Source organism: Dermacentor variabilis, chromosome 4 (genome assembly GCF_050947875.1).
Source record: "Dermacentor variabilis isolate Ectoservices chromosome 4, ASM5094787v1, whole genome shotgun sequence".
NCBI lineage: Eukaryota > Metazoa > Arthropoda > Arachnida > Ixodida > Ixodidae > Dermacentor > Dermacentor variabilis.
The window spans coordinates 234,664,185-234,686,304 of NC_134571.1; the positions used below are offsets into that span (position 1 = coordinate 234,664,185).

Below are 22,120 nucleotides of genomic sequence, written 5' to 3' on the forward strand. Positions count from 1 at the left end.
CATTGAAAAAGTAAACCTTGGTTTACAAAGCAACTGTTGCACAAAGGTGTCAAATGTTTTATTATAGTTTTTGTGATAGGTCCTTAACTGTCTATCATGTGGTCTACATGAACAGCTTAGAATTTAGCCAGCTGTCTTGGGAGAATATACAGTAAAGTCTGAGTGGTACAATCATGCTTGATAAGAATTTCAGGATGATACAAATTTTCCAAAATTCGCAGCTTCTGTCCATTAGCTTGCTACGTGTGCAGGAATCCTCATGTCCCATGATGGTTGCATGCACGGCAAACGTCACGTTGGCCACTAGCGTTAGCAGGTTTGGGGAGAAAGGAGAAGCCTTCCTTCGTCTGGTGGCACACCGGAATCGCAAGCACGGTCAGCTTCACTGGGCATGTCCTGTGAGATCCCTCCGACATTGTACGAGCCTCTTTAGTTACCTGCAAGTGGCGAGTACAGAAGGCTCTGCTTCCGCTCCTGTTTTGCCGCACGTGGTTAGTCAAACATGTTTTTTGCTGTGCCAGTTGCCACAGCCGCCCGTACCATGGCTGGTAAGTTGGTAGCCCCTCTTTACCTAACGTATTTTTCTCTTCAAGGAAATTCTCAGTGATGTCAACTATAACCTGCTTGAAGGGCTAGTTGAAATCATAATAAATGCTTTCCGAGGGCACTTGTGGTCATCGTCCATTGTTTCCTCAAGCTTGTACCGGACTGCAGTTGATGGATATGTCTGCGCCAACTACAGTGTTTGCACTCCTTTAATGTTTGCACCTTAGCAGCCATTGGCAGCCCTTTTTCGTACATTTTGTTCCCTCCCTCCTTCAATGTAAATCACTGGAAGGATGCCGTTGACGAAGTGTCCACGAGATGCAATGGCAACCTCTGGCAGGAACTGATGGAATGCACGTCGACGTGCAGTGTGGTCCTGTGTGGCGGCAATTCCAGACACGGCAGCTTGTTGCAATGGTTGACGGCGGTGAGGACGGCTTACCCTCAAAAGCTGCACCGCAGTGCCCACCCAGGGATGGCAGGTCAGGACTGAATGAAGCGGCACATGCGCCAGCATGAGCAACCTCACACTGGCACGTCCTCGAGAGAGTATATGATGGTGGCTCGTTGTGGGACTTGAATGTGGGCGCAGACAGCCAGCCAAACGCACAAAAAAAGCACACAAAGACCTTTACACCAAAAACACGGCGCATGGAACTAACACAGGGAATATTTAACGATAAATATAAGCTCTCATTAGAAGAGTTAACTGCTGGGCTGGTTGGTGATCTTGCATACTGAAAAGATTTTGCGCCAAAGAACAACACACACAAGAAAGACGACACCACTGGGCTAGCGCCCGTAGTGTCGTCGTCTTTCTTGTGTGTGTTGTTTTTTGGCGCAAAATCTTTTCAGTATGTAAGCTCTCGTGCTACGCAGCAACCGTCACACTGAAACACTCACAGTTCTGGCTTAGGAGCTGAGGCGTCGTGGTGATTGTTTGGATGACTTGTCTCCCGATGGCGGTGAACCCAGTTTGTTGTCGGCTTGCGACGTACCAATAGGCTCAGCAGCACAGTTCTGGCATGTAGCCTGGTTCAAGCTGGACAGCAGCGGCCAGGCTCAGGTTCAGGGAATGCGGTGCTAGGACGTAGCCCAGGTATTTCAGGGTGAACTAGGGGACGTGGCCCAAGCTTGGCAGCACAGCAGCGGTGGTAAGAGCCGAGACGGCGCCCAGCTCAGCAGGAGCCACGACTTTGGTAGAAGCCGGGACGTGGCCCAGCATTTGATCTGCTCCCGTCTAAAGCTCGCTGTGCTGCGTCATTCTGTCAGCTGGTCCGCCCCGTCGCTGCAGCTGCTGTCTCGCGCACCAACCACACACACTCCCGCATTCTTCGGCTCCGCACGCCAATCACAAGCACCAAAAACCTGTGCATTTTTCTTCTCAGCCCCGCACACCAACCACAAGTTTCTAAGTGCCGTCCTCTTGCCACACTTCCCTCTCGTTAAAGAGTGATGAAGTAGTGATCAAGGTAAGGGCGGATACACTCAAATAGTGGATAACACAGAATAAGTGAAGAGTTCAACAGTCTAGGTGACTGCGATTTGACACCACGCACTTAGCATGTGTAGCCGATAAACTACTCAGTGACACTAGACAGTCGGCTTAAATAGTCTGCACCACCCATTCTCGGATCCTTGAATATATTCGACGCAGAAGTCATAGTGTATCATCATCAGCAGCAGCCTGGTTACGTCCACTGCAGGGCAAAGGCCTCTACCATACTTCTCCAACTACCCCGGTCATGTGCTAATTGTGGCCATGTTGTCCCTGCAAACTTCTTAATCTCTTCCGCCCACCTAACTTTCTGCCGCCCCCTGCTATGCTTCCCTTCCCTTGGAATCCAGTCAATAACCCTTAATGACCATCAGTTATCTTCCCTCCTCATTACATGTCCTGCCCATGCCCATTTCTTTTCTTTAATTTCAACTAAGATGTCATTAACTCGCGTTTGTTCCCTCACCCAACCTGCTCTTTTCTTATCCCTTAAGGTTACACCCATCATTCTTCTTTCCATAGCTCCTTGCGTCGTCCTCAATTTAAGTGGAGCCCTTCTCGTAAACCTCCAGATTTCTGCCCCGTAGGTGAGTACTGGTAAGACACAGCTGTTATACACTTTTCTCTTGAGGGATAATGGCAACCTGCTGTCATGATCTGAGAATGCCTGCCAAACGCACTCCAGCCCATTCTTATTCTTCTGATTATTTCATCCTCATGATCCGGATCCGCAGTCACTAGCTGCCCTAAGTAGATGTATTCCCTTACCACTTCCAGTGCCTCGCTACCTATCGTAAACTGCTGTTCTCTTCCGAGACTGCTAAAGATTAGTTTTCTGCAGAATTATTTTTAGACCCACCCTTCTGCTTTGCCTCTCCAGGTCAGTGAGCATGCATTGCGATTGGTCCCCTGAGTTACTAAGAAAGGCAATATTATCAGCGAATCGCAAGTTACTAAGGTATTCTCCATTAACATTTATCCCCAATTCTTCCCAATCCAGGTTTCTGAATACCTCCTGTGAACACACTGTGAATAGCATTGGAGAGATCGTATCTCCCTGCCTGACGCCTTTCTTTATTGGGTTTTTGTTGCTTTTTTTATGGAGGACTACTGTGGCTGTGGAGCCGCTATAGATATCTTTCAGTATTTTTACATACGGCTAGTCTACACCCTGATTCTGTAATGCCTCCATGACTGCTCAGGTTTTAACTGAATCAAACGCTTTCTCGTAATCAATGAAAGCTGTATATGAAGGTTGGTTATATTCCGCACATTTCTCAATCACCTGATTGATAGTGTGAATATGGTCTATTGTTGAGTAGCCTTTACGGAATCCTGCCTGGTCCTTTGGTTGACGGAAGTCTAAGGTGTTCCTGATTCTATTTTCGATTACCTTAGAAAATACTTTGTCGGCAACGGACAGTAAGCTGATCGGTCTATAATTTCTAAAGTCTTTGGCGTCCCCTTTCTTACGGATTAGGATTATGTTGGCGTTCTTCCAGCATTCCGGTACGCTCGAGGTCATGAGGCGTTGCGTATACATGGTGGCCAGTTTTTCTAGAACAATCTGCCGTTAACGGCAGATTGTTGGGAATTAACAAGCCGTTAACGGCTTGTTAATTCCCAACTATAATTCCTTCATCCAGCTTCTACCAAACAATGTGGGGCACTGCCCCTTAACACAAACAGAGGTAGCTGTTTCTCCTCTTCCCCAAGCTTTACAGCGACCGCAAACTTCCCGGTGACTGGTCGCATGTCTCCGCAAGAACTCCTCAGCTGTACGTCAGATAGTTCCATGGCAGCCAATGGGAACACCCTTTAAAACTGATGGCAGCACTAAAATGGACGAACACACGGTGAAAAGACAACGCGACAATGAGGGAACGCTGCATGAACTTTGTTTCACTTGTGGTTGAAACAATTGCGCCCGTATCAAGTTCCATCTCTAGTGAAACGCCATTAATGATAACAGCAATGCGCATAGGCGCCGGCCCAGCCACCTGAAGTGCCCAAAGGTTGTACGCTTCCGGTGTTTCACTCGCTATGGGTGCCCCAAGCACTTCATCCACGGTGTTCACGCGCCTCGAATCTACATGCCGTGCCTCTCTGTTTACTAACTCACTATCACTCTTGCCAGACGCCCTTGCCGCCCACATTTGTAGCAAACAAATTTGTAGTTGACGTGTTGGCACTGGCATGCTTGATGGGTACCACTGCAGCGGAAACAGCCGCATTCGCGACGCCCAGGTTACACTACGTTTGTTGCCACCATGGCTGTTTTGACTGTCAATTGGGCTGACTCCGTCTGTGGCTTTGGGTGATCGATTGGCGTACGACGGGAATCCTTGCAAGCAGACTCAATGGTCCATACCGTACTCATTGCAGTTTTTAGGCTTAAATCGGCTGTTTCCAGTAATCACGTTTGCATTGGTATGTCGTCAATGCCACTGACAATTTGGTCTCGTAGCATGCAGTCTCGGAATGACCCAAATTTGCAATTGTTTGGCTAGTCACTTTAACGACCCGAAGTACTCGCTCACGGCCTCTTTGTCGCACCTATGTCGTGAGAAGAACTTGAAACTTGCTACCACTTCTGACACCTTTGGCGCAAAGTGGTTGTTGAGGGCTTCAAAAATTGCCACTAAGTTCGCTGCGGCAGTGTCACGAGGATCCCATCCTCGTCGCCAGTGTCACGATCCACCCAGGTTCGTGAACAAGGGAGAGCTCGAGGCACCCTCCGGGTATGCGTGTTCCAGCATGAACACTTCATCAGGTTCTGGAACAGCATCAGGCACCTCTGGCGGGGGAGGCGGCTCAGTGCATCAGCAGGTCCCAGGTCCTTTCCCGCGCGTAAAGCATTGTGCTGAAGAGAACTGGCACTGTGAGGGGGAGTGGGCACCACCACAGCGACCGCAGGTACTGCCCTTTGTCGCCAACTCGTTGACCGCCGCTTCCGCCGACGGTGAGCCAGTCGCACGGGCAATCTCGCTGGCGTCCTTGGCGGCAGCTTCCATTGCCAGCGCTGCCTTCATGCCGTTGTCCAGCGAGGGGTCGGGAAGCTCCAGGAGTCGCGTCTGCATGGCGGGTTTGTTGATGCTGCAGACGAAACGGTCCCGGAGCAGCGAGTCCAGTTGGTCCCCGAAAACGCAGGCACTCGCTAACCCTCGTAGCGCAGCAACAAACTGCCCGTGGGTCTCCTTCCCGGCGGCTCAGGTTGTTAAAGCGGAAACGCTCCATTAGTGTGGATGGTGCTGGGTTGAAATGCGAGCGCAGTATGGCGAGCAGCTCACCCAGCGTCTTAACGTGCGGCGTCGCTGGCTTGAGAAGGTGGAGCAAGAGGCTGAAGACGCGGGTCCCGCAGCTGGCCAGAAAATGTCCCGCTGTTTGGCCTCGGGTGTGTCGTTTGCCCGGAAGAACACGTGGACTTGCTCCTCGTAAATTTGCCAGGCGGACCCATCTCCCTCGAACGGCTCGAGCCTTCCATACAGCGGCATGGCGGCAGCAATGGGGGGGCGGTGTTTCGCTGCTCTCGGCGACGTGGGACGATCCGTGGGTACTCGTCGCCATCTTTGTTGCCAGTGTCACGAGGATCCCATCTTCGTCGCCAGTGTCACAATCCACCCGGGTTCGGGAACAAGGGAGGGCTCAAGGCACCCTCCGTTAGACGGACCTTCCGCAGCGTGGTGGTGCTGAACTATGACTGACCGCCGAGCAGCCGTGCTCATCTGTGTTTATTGCAGTGCAGTGACCAATGTTGCCTGCCGAGCTTGGCAGGCCACCGAGCCTGGCGGCGAACGAACATTATGCCTGAGGGGGCGTCACATGCATGCTAAAAGCAGGTTTCTCAGGGGCCAGTAGGCTTCGCAGCAAGGAATGCGTTGCGGCCCTGCAACACGTTTGAAATACGGCCGTCTTCTTACCGTCTGGCGCGTCGTTCCCCGTAAGGAATAGTTCCACCCGCTCTCGGTACATGGTCGAGTCTGCAGTGTCCGCGTTGAACTTGTCTATCTTTCCGATGACCAGCATGCTTGTTCTTGTGTCACCGTCACCGGTGTCATTTACTTGAAGCATTTTCCCTCATCGCCAGTTGTAGTGAATAGAGTTGTAGTGATCAGACCTGCGGCCATAGCGCACGGCACTGAAGACATAGTAGCCGCCATGAGGGGCGTAGGCACACTGATCGCACAGGTCATGCGCTCTGCTTTTTATTGTACATCACTCGCCCCCTGGTGGTGTCAGTTACCACAAGCATATGATACCAGCAAGAGGTATGACATTGATTTGCTTGGTGTGATCCATTTGCTGAACATTTCATGGAAAGAGCTCGCACCTTCAAAAGTTGCCAACTTCTCTGCGCATGTCGGCTTTTCCTGCGCCACTGTCAGCGATCCTGACGATGACCGGACTTGCAGCAATCTGTACAAGGCTGTTCATAAAATTGCTGGCCCAGGTAGAAGGCGACTTTGAGACATTCGCGTTGGCTGATGCTGCTGCTCCCATGCTTGCCCCAGTGACAGATGCGGAGATGCTAATTGACACTGTTGGTGGCCCCAACAAGGGCGAAGAGCCGGCGGATGAAGAGCCACGTAATGTGCTAACTATGTTGCAGACGCGGGAGTACTACGCCTGTTGCAAAATAAGGTTGAATGCATGGGTGGCAACCACAGCCTCGTGCAATGCTTGGCCAAATTAGAGCAGGGGTTGCTCGCGCCCGGTAAGAACTTGAAACAGCCAAAGCTCACTGCCTTTTTTGCACCTGAATAAAGTTTTGTTTCACAGATTACATTGTATTTTGACTTCCTCGCAGTTGTGGTGCAAACAAAGCTCGACTGCTTTAGCTTTTCTCGAGTGCATGGTCACTTATATTGAATTACTGCTTATAACGAATTTTTTCACCGTCCTGCTGACTTCGTTATAACGAGGGATTACTGTATTTGCTTTCTCTGTGGACACGCTGTCTACATATTTCGGCACTGCCACAGCTGTTGGTCTTCCGCCGCGCAGTCAAATTTCTGTTTCTATCTACCCCTTTAGCATGAGGGATAATCTCAATCCTTTTTAACCCGTCCCTGAGAGCCCAGCACTTACCCCGATCATCCCAAGCCCATTTATAGCCGTTCGCCGTCATCTGAATGTCACCAGTCCCGATCACCTCCGTCTCACCACTCTCCACCAGCTTCCTTCCGGTCCACCTCGGGAAACTAGATGGCGCAGCGGCCAGAGGTAACTCTGCACTGCTGACTTGTATTGAAAACCGTCTGCCTCCCATTTCTTACCATCACAATCTTCTTAATGTCCTTGTCAACGGCCTAACCATTAAAGCCGTTATAGATAGAGGCGCCCAAGTGTCAATTATGAGTTTAGATCTTCGTTGCCATCTGAAAAAAGTGGTAGCCCCTGCTGAGCCACCTGTCGTGTCTTATGGATGGTAGTGCGCTGATCGTCCTTAGCATATGTTCCACTTCAGTCATCATTGCTGATTATGAGACATCCGTCCTGTTTACGGTGCTCCAGCACTGTCCTCACAACCTTATTGACATCAACTTCCTCACATCCCACCCTGCCCAAATCAACTGCTCAACGGGAGTTTTGCACCTCGAACTGCTACAAAACCCTGACGACTCCCCTGCCTAGCTGCCTCGCCTCCATTTCGCCATCTTTGTTCGCCTGCCGCTGCCACATGTTTCTCTGTCATCTCTTCCGCCACTACCTGACAGTGATTACATTTTATCCCTGATTATTGATATCCTCATGATGCTTCATGTTACTCGGCTGAACACAGTCGTCCATGTCACCAGCAATTGGACCTATCTGCCTATTCTTTACTTTGGTTCTTGCCCGCACGTCGTTCCGCAAAGCACATTGCTGACCCATTTGGCTCTGTTGGACCATTGTGCCATATCTGCACTGACAACTGAGCATTGTTTTGAGGTTTCAGAGTCCACCTCATTGTCATGCCCACCTGCCACCCGCTTCACATGCATGATCGCTCCTGACCTTCAATCTGCATTCGCTGATGCTCTCCGTTCTTGGGCAGCGCACAAACATATGAAACATAAGACAGAATACAGGACAAGTGCTGGACCATAGAATATGTAATGCAGGCCATAGAATACAGGACCCGCGCTTATCCTGTATTCTTTATAATTTTTCATTGGTTAACTAGGTATGTGCCACTGGGAAAGTGCTGCTCTACAATGATGAAAAATATTCCTTAAATTTCTCCAATGCTGAGCGGAATCGAACCCATGTTGCAAGTGTTCCTCAAGGACAGCAACCAGATGCATTAGCATGCTGTGCCACGAATGCACTGAGTATGTGCCGGTTTCAATGAGCACCTTTCAAACCGATGCTTTACAGGCTGCGCCGCAAATGCACTGGGTGTGTGCCACGCTTCAATGAACCTCTCAGCAACTTGGGTCACTGAGTATGCACCACTGAGTGTGCAGCAAGTATTGTCAGCGTTCGCAGGCACCGGCGCACCACGCTTCTCGTCTTGGAGGTCACTCACGGACTTCAAAGCGGTGCAAGTAGATGGGGCAGCCTGTCCAGAAAGAAGCGCAAGAGGGCAGCCTGGTTGTCGCATGACACGTTTCTCAGGATTTTCACGCACTGACACGCCATGTATTTTGAAGGCCGCGCACAGGCTTTGCAGCAGTGGCGCCAGATGGTGCCAAGTGTTCTTAGGCAAGCACAAAAGAAAAATCCCACTGCAGGAAACGCTTCATACATAACTCATTTCAGTGGTGGCAGTATGTTGTGTCACTATATTGATTTCATGCTAACACAGTACTGTTGACAGTCATGCCACTTTTTTTCCAGGATTTTGCATTATTTCTTCTTTAGGATCACACATCCCATGACCAGATCTAAGTGTTATAGCCAATAATGTGGCATGGGAGCATTGCGGTAAGCATTTTATTTTACCATAGAACACATATAGAAGGTGATGGTGCATCGGCTGCTCATTGTTATATCCGATATATTTTTAAAAGAGGTGTTATTATAAATGGGTGTGTTGTAGGATGTGTTGCTACATTGCTTTGATGCTTATTGCATTAACATTGACGTTCATCGGGAGATGGGCTTTATTTTTATTTGGAATACCTTCAAGGCCAGAAGACGTTGCAGAAGATTCTGTCGCAGTGTTCTCCAAGATGAATGTAATTTTATTTACTGTTTTGAATTAAAAGCTAATTTAACATTCAAACCCTACTACATTCAGAAAACGCACACAACTCCATAACTTATTAACAAAAACAAGTTGTCCAGTGACTCGGGCTTTAAACAAGTGTTTCAGATTCTTCGAACTCATTCAGCATGTCGCACTCAAGCGCTATTCTGCTGTAGCACCCTTGTTCTGGTCTCAAATTTGGCTCTGTACATGCCCAGCTCATTCAACAAAACAATACAGTGGCCCAGGCCTGACCCGAGTCATAATGACGGGTTGCCATAACTGCCAGGTGTAGGCTTTCGGGTAACCTGGAGCTCATGCGCACATCTAAAACCCAGTTCACATTCAGCAAAAATAGGGGGCATGTTATATCTGTCATGTGTGGTGATACTTTGAATTGCCTGGTTTTGCAAGTAGTTACTAAACCCTCATTTTCTTGTTAATTTCACGCATTGTGTGAGGCACCAACTGTGTCCTTGGTTAGCTTAATCAGTCAACTTGTTTATATTTTGTGGAAATGGTGTGTGGGTTTTTGTAATAAATTATTCATGTGATTGCTGCAGAACATTGTAGGTCTGGTTTAAGCACAGCACTTCATTTATTAAAAACTGCTGTGAGAGAACTGTACCTGCCATTGAGATCAGACTTAGCAAAAATGGGGGGAACATTATGGCCAATGTGCATTCAAAGTGGAAAATGTGTAGATAGGCAGTGTTTGGCCTTCACTAAACATTTATTAGGGCAAGTTCTCAGAAGTGTTCTACATGGGTAACATTTCAAATGGATTAATCAGATGCGGGGAACAGTTTAAAACTTGTGGTTAATTACTGGAAGCTAAAATTTTTATTCCAACTGCTCAAAAGATACAGCTTTGCTGGAAATTAAGCTGTAATTCTGCAAAGTCGCACAAGTCTTTCGTCTCTCCTTTTCCATATCTGCCACCCATCCCTAATTTCTAGTAAAGTTTATGAATTTGGGCTTGTTTTACGATTTTACGAATGTTGCGAGTAGTCTTCCAAAAAATAAATCCCATTTGCCAAATAGTTTTTCTGGTCTCCATGGCTTCTTTTGGAGTCTTCTGATGGTGGGAAAAGATGCAAGTGGGTTGCTTGCTTTGAGGAAGTGTATACTTGCAGATAAGTTGCCTGACAAGTGGAGGTTGCCAACGAGAGACTCACTGAAAAAATTGCTGTAATCTAAAAACAGTCTGTTGCTTGTCAACTTCTGGTGCTATTCCAAGCGTGCTGCTGGCGTTCACGTGCGCACACGGCAAGAAAAGAAAGGACAGGCAGAGTGCTCTTTCACTGTGCCTGCCCTGGTGCCCTGTGAATGCCATCAAGGTGCCCCTTACCAACTGGCCCAGGCTTGAAGCTTTTCTGCTGTATCTAAAGGTTAGCATGGCTCGCAAGCACTTTTTGTGCAGAGTTTGTGCCTGGGAGGTCAACCTGAGTCACGAATGCGTATGCATCTCAAAGAAATTTATAGAGTATGTGGCATCCCAAAAATGGCTTTGCTCAGTGTAAGCTTTAAGACCACGTCCCTTGGTGTCATGTCCATGGAATTCTTACAAATCTTAAGGTTCGCAGGTTGGCAGGTATGTTTCTATTTTTTTCTTTTTATGACAGGGCACTGGTGATATAGTGAACTGCCCTACAGCAGCAAGAATACATTAATGACGCCTCTCTGCGATTTCCAAATAAATAAGTGCATGTGTGGACAGATGTCAAAAGACACTATGGCCCATTCTGTGCAGGCTCCTGTGCTGAGCCTCCTCACGGGACCAAACATGGGCGGCAAGTCCACTCTCATGCGTCAAGCTGGCCTGCTGGTGATCATCGCCCACATGGTGACTCACTCCTTTCTTGAACGCTCTCCCCAGTGTCAGTGTTGCACCTCTGAACAGTTTCCTTCATCGGTGCAGCTGAATTGAGCAGCGACTATAAGTGACATTCCTGTAGTGACACGAAGTGCTCACATGTAAGCTGCCCGGGCTGATTGAACTGTGTGTTCTGCGGATTCTATTTACTATTACCTTAGAAAATACTTTGTAGGCAACGGACAGTAGGCTGATCGGTCTATAATTTTTAAAGTCTTTGGCGTCCCCTTTCTTATGGATTAGGATTATATTGGCATTCTTCCAGGATTCCGGTACGCCCGAGGTCATGAGGCATTGCATATAGTACAGGCTGGCCAGTATTTCTAGAACAATCTGCCCACCATATAACAAATTTGATGTTAACTGATCCTTCCCAGCTGCCTCCCTTTGCATAGCTCGCAAGGCTTTCTTTACTTCTTCCGGCGCTACTTGTGGGATTTCAAATTCCTCTAGACTATTTTCTCTTCCATCATCGCCGTGGGTGCCACTGGTACTGTATAAATCTCTATAGAACTCCTCTGCCACTTGAACTATCTCATCCATATTAGTAATGATATTGCCGACTTTGTCTCTTAACGCGTACATCTGATTCTTGCCAATTCCTAATTTCTTCTTCACTGCTTTTAGGCTTCCTCCAGTCCTGAGAGCATGTTCAATTCTATCTATGTTATACTTCCTTATGTCAGCTTTCTTATGCTTGTTGATTAACTTGGAAAGTTCTGCCAGTTCTATTCTAGCTGTAGGGTTAGCGGCTTTCATACATTGGCGTTTCTTGATCAGATCGTTCGTCTCCTGCGATAGCTTACTGGTATTCTGTCTAACGGAGTTACCACCGACTTCTATTGCACACTCCTTAATAATGCCCATAAGATTGTCGTTCATTGCTTCAACACTAAGGTCCTCTTCCTGAGTTAAGGCCGAATATCTGTTCTCTAGCTTGATCTGCAATTCCTCTATTTTTCCTCTTACCGCTAACTCATTGATCGGCTTCTTATGTACCAGTTTCTTCCGTTCCCTCCTCAAGTCTAGGCTAATTCGAGTCCTTACCATCCTATGGTCACTGCAGCGCACCTTGCCGAGCACGTCCACATCTTGTATGATGCCAGGGTTAGCGCAGAGTATGAAGTCTATTTCATTTCTAGTCTCGCCATTCAGACTCCTCCACGTCCACTTTCGGCTATCCCGCTTGCGGAAGAAGGTATTCATTGTCCGCATATTATATCCTCTTACCACTAACTCATTGATCGGCTTCTTATGTACCAGTTTCTTCCGTTCCCGCCTCAAGTCTAGGCTAATTCGAGTTCTTACCATCCTATGGTCACTGCAGCGCACCTTGCCGAGCACGTCCACATCTTGTATGATGCCAGGGTTAGCGCAGAGTATGAAGTCTATTTCATTTCTAGTCTCGCCATTCGGGCTCCTCCACGTCCACTTTCGGCTATCCCGCTTGCAGAAGAAGGTATTCATTATCCGCATGTTATTCTGTTCTGCAAACTCTACTAATAACTGTCCCCTGCTATTCCTAGAGCCTATGCCACATTCCCCCCACTGACTTGTCTCCAGTCTGCTTCTTGCCTACGCTGGCATTGAAGTCGCCCATCATGACGTGACGTGGAAAAAGTTATAGTATGCTTAATCCTCGCTCCCTCTCAAACCAGGTTATAAAAGTTAGTCAGAAAAATGAAGAATTGTTGGGCAGAAAGTTGCCTGATGCGTTTAATTATATTTTTATTGATCTCCAGAGTAATGATTGATGTGATGGCTCTGGAATACATAAATTGTACCATAGATCAGACATGTTTCCCAAGTCCTGTAACTGAATCCGAAATAAAGACCATATTTCTTGCATTAAATAATTCTGGGAGCTGTGATAAAGACAGTATTAAGGTGATACCTGTGAAATATGTTACTGATGTAATAACACCATTTCTCACCCATATATTCAACCTTTGTCTGGCAACCGGTGTCTTTCTTCAGCAAATGCAGATTGCAAGAGTAGCAGTTGTTTATAAGAAAGGTGACAAGAATGACTTTGGAACCTACAGGCCTTTGTCAATACTACCTGTTTTCTTGAAAAGGCTTGAGAAAGTAATTTTGACCCAGATGAATAATTTCTGTAGTAAGCATGATATACTGACACCTTCACAATTTGGTTTTCGGAAAGACAGGTCCACCGAACTCACTCTATTAGAACAAAAAGAATACATTTTAATATCTCTTGATGACAGGAATTTAGCTTTAGGAATATATGTAGATTTTCCAAGGCTTTTGATCACTTGAACCACAAGTCAGTTTTAAAAAAGCTTCACGTATATGGCTTTCAAGGAATGTCATTGATGCTGTTGAGCAGCTATCTCGGAAATCTACAACACTATGTTGAAATAAACGGTCTCCGATCCAATGTTAAAAGCTCTGTCTTCTGGCATGCCGCAAGGCAGCATTTTAGGCCCGTTCCTTTTTAATATATATGTGAACGACATAACACAGATAGACAGAGAAATAAAAATGGTCATATATGCTGATGACACCCACTTTTTCTTTTCAGCCTCATCTGCCTCAATAATGATCATGAAAGCAAATACAGCACGCTTAGGCAGCTTGAGAAGTGGACAAAATATAATGTTCTAAAAATTAACACTTCGAAAACAAAGGCCATTATTTACCATAAAAAAAAAACAAGGAGGTCCATATTAACGATGATATCATTCTTAATAATTTTAAAATAGAGATAGTAAATTCCTTTAAAGTACTAGGTGTGCTTCTCAATGAGAAAATGGCATGGGATGATCACACAAATTACGTAGCATCTAAACTGTCACGTGTCATTGGATCGATTTACACTCGTGGGCACCTCCTCCCTACAAAAGTGAAAATGCTCCTTCACAATTCATTGCTCTGTTCCCATCTAAATTATTGTCATTTGGTCTGGGAAGAAACATCCCTTACGAATCTACGAAAATTACACACTCAGCAGAAAAGAATGCTCAGAATAATATACAATGTAGCATATGACCACCCATCTAAACCGCTCTTTATGAAAGACAACATAATGCCGATTTATTATCTGTACGCATGCCGCCTAATTTCTAAATACATTACCGAGCTCAAAAACAATGTCTCGTTCATTGCATAACTGGCATCACCGCAGAAAAGAAATGTCACGTACGCAACCAGAAACACCGATATTTGGCACATACATTCATTCAGAACAGGTTACGGAAAACATATGCTCAGAAGCACTCTTCCATATTTCTTAAACCTCTGCCAAAATTACAATTTAGATCTCCAACGCATTAGGCCATAAGATTTGCGACATTTTGTTTCAGTTATACCCGAAAGGTTGGCACTTTTTGTTTGAAATGTGCGACATGATATTGTTGTGGGAAGAAAGCAGGCTCACGAGTGTAAAATAACGTATATTTACAAATGGTGTATATGGCGTTCAGGCAACTGCCAGACTTCGTCTTCCTCTAGTCCAATTCAACTTCTTCCTTCACTTCACCGTAACATCAGCCTCACTTAATGGGGGGACATGGGGCTTGAGCCTGGTGACGTGAACAACATCGCTGTTTATGTTGGGAGGCACTGAAGGCTTACCGACTGGGGCGATCTCATATGTCACGTCGGACAGTTGGCATAAAATCTGGTACGGACCAGAATAACGGGAAAGTAGTTTTTCCGACAAGCTGATGCGACATGAAGGCGTCCAGAGAAGGACAAGGGAACCAGGTGAAAAATGATGGTCTCGGTGCCGAAGGTCGTAGCGTCGCTTTTGAGAAGCTTGCAAGACTTTGAGGCGATGACGGGCGACATCTCGGGCCTGGGCGGCTAAGTCAATAGCATCGCGAGCGTAACCAGTGCTGGGTGGTTGTACTGCGAAAGGTAGCAACGTGTCAAAAGGCAAGGTGGGGTCACGGCCATACAAAAGGAAAAATGGTTAAAATCCGGCAGTGTCGTGACGGGATGAGTTGTATGCGAAAGTGATGTATGGTAAAGCGACATCCCAGTCGCAGTGATTGTCGGAAATGTACATGGCGAGCATTTCAGTGAGTGTGCGGTTGAGTCGCTCAGTGAGGCCGTTCGTTTGAGGGTGGTACGCAGTAGCAATCTGGTGTTCTGTAGAACAGGAGCGGAGCAGATCATCGACGACCTTCGATAGAAAGTAGCGGCCGCGATCCGTCAGCAACTGGTAAGGGGCACCGTGGTGCAGGCTGACGTCTTTTAGTAAGAAGTCAGCAACATCTGTAGTGCAGCTGGTTGGCAGCGCTTGTGCGATGGCATATCTCGTGGCATAATCCATTTGTTTCAGCAATCCATTTGTTTCCTTTAATAGAAATTAGAAAGGGGCCAAGGAGGTCGAGGCCCACACGGAAGAAGGGCTCTGTAGAGATATCAATTGGTTGAAGCAAACCAGCGGGAGGCATAGCAGGCGTCTTCCGGCGCTGACACAGGTCGCAAGAAGTGACATAACGGTGCACAGAGCAATAAATGCCGGGCCAGAAGAAGCGGCGCCACAGGTGGTCGTAAGTACGAGTGATGCCCAGATGTCCAGCAGTAGGAGCGTCTTGAAGTTGCTGGAGCACGGCGAGTCGAAGGTGCTTGGGGACGACTAGGAGGAGCTCCGGGCCGTCAGGACAAACGCTGCGACGGTATAAAGTTCCATCTCGCAAAGTGAACATCCGAAGGGATGGGTCATTGGGCGAGGAACTTAGGCATTCCATAAGTGTTCGAAGAACAGGATCCTTGCGCTGCTCGTCGCCAATATGGAGGAAGCCGGAGAGGGATAGAACACTGATGTCAGAGTCTGAATCGGTATCGTCCGGTTGATCCACGGGATTGCGGAACAGGCAGTCAGCATCTTTATGCAGGCGCCCTGACTTATACATAATAGAAAATGTATATTCTTGTAGACGCAATGCCCAACGCGCAATTCGTCCAGTTGGGTCCTTCAAAGAGGAGAGCCAGCAGAGGGAGTGATGATCGGTTACGACGCAGAAGCTCCGACCAAAAAGGTGCAGTCAAAATTTCGCGACTGTCCATACGAGCGTGAGACATTCCCTCTCAGTAATGAAGTAATTTCGCTCGGGCGTGGAAAGAAGGCGGCTAGCGTAAGCGATGACATGGTCTTGGCCCTGTTGATGCTGAGCGAGGACAGCGCCGATGCCATGACCACTCACGTCACCTCGTACTTCAGTGGGCGCAGAAGGGTCAAAGTGTGACAGAATCGGGGAAGTTGTAAGCCAAGAGAAAGAGACGTCTTTCTTAAGAAGGTCAGTGAGAGGGTGAGCGATGTCGCCGGAAATAAGAGCATAAGCCCAGAAAACTACGGACATCGTTTGTTGAACAAGGTACAGGAAAATTTCGCACAACCTGAACTTTCTGTCGATCAGGTGAGATTCCAGCAGCGTTTACGAGATGGCCGAGCATGTTAATTTCCCGGCGACCGAAATGGCACTTGAAGGAGTTTAGCTGAAGGCCAGCCCTGCAAAACGCGGAGAATATGGTTGTGAGGCGCTGCAGGTGGCTCTCAAAGTTCGGCGAAAACACAATCGCATCGTCGAGGTAACAGAGGCATGTAGACCACTTCAAGCCGCGCAAGAGAGAGTCTATCGTGCGCTCGAATGTAGCTGGCACATTGCAAAATCCAAAGGGCATGACTATAAATTGATACAGACCGTCCGGTGTGACGAAGGCGGTTTTCTCGCGGTCCATTTCATCGACGCTAATCTGCCAATAGCTGGCGCAGAGGTCAATTTATGAAAAGTATTGGGATCCGTGAAGGAAGTCAAGAGCGTCATCAATGCGAGGCAGGGGATAAACATCCTTCTTTGTTATCCGGTTGAGGTAACAGTAGTCAACGCAGAAGCGCCACGAGTTGCCTTTTTTCTTTACTAAGACAACTGGTGATGCCCACGGGCTACTGGAAGGTTCAATGATGACCTTGTCCATCATCCTGTCTACCTCTTTCTGTATGATGTCCCTTTCTGTTGCGGAGACACGATATGGCCGCCTATGAATGGGGCTGGCGTCACCGGTGTTGATGCGATGCGTGACAACAGATGTCTGGCCAAGTGGACGGTCATCCAAATCAAAGATGTCCCAATAAGATGACAGCAGGTGGCAAAGAGCTGTTGTTTGCTAGGAAGGAAGGTCAGGGGCGATCATCTTAGAAACATCGTCCGCAGGCGTCGAGTACGAAGGAGTGGGTGACAAAGGTCCGTTCGTACTGAGGAAGGATTCAGAGGTCAAAAAAGAAATCTGAAATTCTTCCAAAGGAGTGATATGCTCTATGGCAATACCGTGTGGCAGCACATGTGACGAAAATCCAAAATTGAGGATGGGCACGCGAGCGCAGTTTTCGTGGATCCGGATTAAGGTGCTCAGTAGGGCAATATTACGCGACAAAACCACGTCAGTAAGCAGCAACACGACATACTCGCCATCAGGTACGGGAGGACAGGGCAGCAGGAGGACATTTGCAGCTGCCTGTGGAGACAGCCTGGCAAATTCAGCAGAACATAAGCGGTGTGAAGCACAAGTGGTTGCGCCGGCAGGAAGCGGCAGATCCAACTGTACAACACCTGCAGAGCAGTCAATTTGGGCAGAGTGTTTCGAAAGGAAGTCTAGGCCGAGAATTAGGTCGTGTGGACAGTGTTCAAGGACGATAAATAGAACAACGGTATAATGGCCCCCAATGGTCACACGTGCTGTGCACATTCCAAGGACAGGTGACGTACTCCCATCGGCAACTCGCACAGTGCACGGTACGGCGGGTTCCAGAACCTTTTTGAGCTTTCAGTGGAGAGCAGCGCTCATAACTGAAAGCTGCGCTCCTGTATCAACGAGAGATCTAACAGGAACGCCATCAACATCAATGTCCAGTAGGTTTCCACATGTAGGCAGGGTCAACAGAGGATTTGTGGGCCGGGTCGGAGTTGCAGCTTCACCTCTGGGAGCTGCATCGCCTAGTTTCCTGAAGCGAAGCGACTGGTTTCAGAAGGGGATGAAGAGCGGTGAATGAGAGGCGAACGGGACCTACGACCTTGCGGAGACGGGGAGCGGCTGGATCTTGGTGGAGCACTGTCGGCGTTGATGTTCCTAGTTGGCGTATAGGGCGAGAAAGTATGATTGTCTGGTACTTGGCGGTATTGACTCGGAGACGACCACCGAGGAGGCGACGACCAGTGGTTGTGGCAATAATGGGCGATGTGTCCAATACCGGAACAAATAAAACATAACTGAGGTTTTTTAGCGCACGAAAAGGGACGAAAGACAGTGGCAAGACACGGACACAGCGCTAACTTCCAACAATTGTTTTATTCCACGAAGCGGGACACATATATATAGGTAACACACACCACCGTACGCATGTGCATATGTACTGATTTCTAGTCAAATGAGACAGCAACGAGACATGTGTAATAGAAAGTTAAGATGATATCAAAGATGAAAGAACGACCATGCATAGCCAAAAAAATTTTTTTGTAATTGCAAGATTAAAATGTAATCTCCATCAGGCCACCCTCTGTGTCATGTTTAAAAAATCGAATTCTTGAAAGATCTATTGAAGGCACGCTAACATAAGCGCTCCCTAAACTTGCGATCTTTGCCGCTTCAATAATCTCACATGTTGTTTGCGCTGGGCTTCTTCCTATCACCGTGAACTGTTTATAAATGGGTCTGCACCCATGCTTTCTGCAGTGAAAAGCCAGATGCCCCACTCCTCCAGTTCACACATTATTTGCGTGTTCACGCAACCTGTCATTTACGCACCTTCCAATTTGGCCGATGTATTTTTTTGCCGCACAACAGGGGCAGTTCATACACGATACTGTTCTCACAATGAACGAACGTAGCGTTCCTTGTGATTTCTTTGGCAACTGGGCTTCTCAGAACCACAGCAGCTGGCCTTGCACAAGTTGGACAGCTTGATTGACGCTGAAAAGATGACGCTTACATTTGCGTTATTGCCAATCTTCTTCAGTCTGTGCGAGATATTGTGAATGTACGGTATGATTGCGCATTTCTGCTTCACTCGCATTTTCCGGTGAAGTAGACTGCTCATCCTGTCGCCTGCGTTTTGCGGTCTTAAGGAGACCTTCAGCCACAGCTGTGATGATATGCTGCAGAAAACCCGCCTATTTCAGGCGATCCACTTGCGCCATAAAACTGGACAAACAATTGTGAGGACATGAGCGGTGAAGAGCACTCATTAGGTTTGACTTTGCAATCCCCCTCTTAACCAACTTAAAGTGGCCTGATGAATATGGCAGTAGCGGCTTGTTCGCCCTTGGTTCATATGCCCAGCACACCTGGTGTCCCTCAAAAAACATTCTTATATTGAGAAATCACAAAGTACCATCCTGTGGCATTTCATGCGTAACAGTGAGCGGTTGTAAATACTTGTTGAAAAGATCTAGCACTTGCGTGACATCAAGACAAACCTCCCCGCTAGGGCTTGGATCGAGAAGAACAAGGTAGTCGTGAGCGTACCTACATACCTTTTTTACATTTGAGTTTTCTAATTTGGCATCCAGTATCCTGTTTACACGAGCAAGATAAAGGTCACTTAATATTGGCGCAATACAGGAACCAATGCAAATTCCTCGTTTTTGAAGATACACACTTCCATTCCACTTGGAGAACGTCAAGCGCAGATACATGGACAATAGTTCAAGAAAACCCTGTGTAGATATGCAGATGGTGTTTACAAACTTCAGTTCATCATAAGCATCAATAGCCTCTTCAACACATACTTATAACTCAACATGTGGCAGTGAATAATATAGATCTTTTACATCTATAGAGAAAGCTTTCAAATTACTGCCTATGTGCGTTTTCAGATAACCTATTACTTCTGAGTTCTTGGTCAGAAAAGGATCATTCACTGCAAGCAACTTCAACTTGCGTTGAAGGAAAATCCCTACGGACTTTTGCCAAGTTCCACCTTCCGACACTATAATACGCAGTGGCCATTCTGGTCTATGGGTTTTGATCGAAAAAAAAGAACATTTCAAGGCTGCCAGATTTCTTACTTTCGATTTTGCGGACCAGTTTACTCAGGTTTAATTTCTGACAAAGCGTCTTAGCTTCTGATTTCACTTTCGCAAGTGAGACATCTTTCCTGCTATGAAAAATGGAATCCAAAGCCTCATCTGCCTTCTGTTTCAACGAGTTATGTGGGATGACCACAAAACCACCTTCTTTATCTGCAGGAAGCAGTGCCAAGCTATTTTTGCGAAGGAAATGTTTCACATGTTTTAAGGACACGACTGGCCTGGATGGCCTAGCCAGTGACACAACATCCACACCTACTGAGATACACCTTCCTACTTCATTTTCCTCAGCACATTTTGAAACGTCTCTAACCAAGGTTAAGAGTTCAAGAGCAGACAGTTTAGGTTCAACAGCAAATTTTGGTCCCAGCTTCAGGGTGTCTCTCACATACCCAGGCAATTGTATGTCTGCCTCGATGTGGACTGCATTGTTCCGGTTCCCTTGATTCTTTTTCTGTTGATTCTGTTCTGCCCGTAGCTGCCTGAGCAGAGATTTCCAGAGGGCTTCCACACTGTCGTCAATTCTTCTTGAGTACTCTCGCCACTTCTTCCTTTACGTTGCAGGTTGATTTGCCTGAAGGAACACTCTTGCGTGTAGCAAGTCCCTGTAAAGCCGAGCTTGTCTGAGGCATTCTGACCTCAGAATCTTGCAAATTCTTCATCCATGTCCTCTGGAGGGTTCAAGGTCCCGGCAGAAGCGTTGCACGTCCGGCGGCATCTGGTCGAGCCGTAGACAGTACGAGAGCATGCGTGCCCTGCAAAAGGCAGCTGAGGTGACAGTGATGAGTATGGATGGATGCAACGTATAACATAAAACAGAGCCCGATGTACTAGAAATGTAACTTGAAAGAGCGTAGGTTAGGGCATGTTGGTATTCCATAACTGAGGTTTTTTAGCGCACGAAAAGGGACGAAAGACAGTGGCAAGACGCGGACACAGCGCTAACTTCCAACAATTGTTTTATTCCACGAAGCGGTACACATATATTTAGGTAACACACACACCACCGTACGCATGTGCATATGTACTGATTTCTAGTCAAATGAGACAGCAACGAGACATGTGTAATAGAAAGCTAAGATGATATCAAAAATGAAAGAACGACCATGCATAGCCAAAAAAATGTTTTTTTAATTGCAAGATTAAAATGTAATCTCCATCAGGCCACCCTCTGTGTCACGTTTAAAAAATCGAATTCTTGAAAGATCTATTGAAGGCACGCTAACACAAGCGCTCCCTAAACTTGCGATCTTTGCCGCTTCAATAATCTCACGTGTTGTTTGCACTGGGCCTCTTCCTGTCACCGTGAACTGCGTATAAATGGGTCTGCACCCATGCTTTCTGCAGTGAAAAGCCAGATGCCCCACTCCTCCAGTTCGCACATTATTTGCGTGTTCCTGCAACCTGTCATTTACGCACCTTCCCATTTGGCCGATGTATTTTTTGCCGCACGACAGGGGCAGTTCATACACGATATTGTTCTCACAATGAACGTAGCGTTCCTTGTGATTTATCCGGCAACTGGGCTTCTCATAACCACAGTAGCTGGCCTTGCACAAGTTGGGCGTTGGAGTTGGCGTCTTGCCACTGTCTTTCGTCCCTTTTCGTGCGCTAAAAAACCTCAGTTATGGAATACCAACACGCCCTAACCAACGCTTTTTCAATTAAAACAGATGGGTTTATCATCCGCTGTGCGTCAGTCAGCTGGGTTGCGACGGAGTGGCAGAAAGCTTTGCGTCTGGGAACGAGCGGTAGGAGAAATTTGGTAGGTGTTTGTATGGCGGACCGAGCAAAGAGATGGAATGCCCAAACTTGCTATTTCCTCTTGAACAACCGCTTGTATAAGGGAGATAGCGGGTACGCTTTCCCGACAGTCTGAACGAACTGGAACTGGGGCCATGGCCTCAAGGTCACAGCGAATGATGCGCGTTATTTCTTCCAGTCCTGTGGACTGAACGAACCGCGGCGGG

The 22,120-nt window shown here is 47.3% G+C and overlaps 1 protein-coding gene across 1 annotated transcript in view; it reads left to right on the top strand.

Annotated features, from left to right (window-relative positions):
• The window catches only part of LOC142580213 (DNA mismatch repair protein Msh6-like), a 745,039-nt gene that overhangs the window by 616,175 nt on the left and 106,744 nt on the right, over window positions 1–22,120 (top strand). The window contains exon 26 of the mRNA XM_075691108.1: window positions 10,972–11,064. Within this exon, the coding sequence (XP_075547223.1) occupies window positions 10,972–11,064 (93 nt within the window). The remainder of the gene's footprint in view (window positions 1–10,971; window positions 11,065–22,120) is intronic.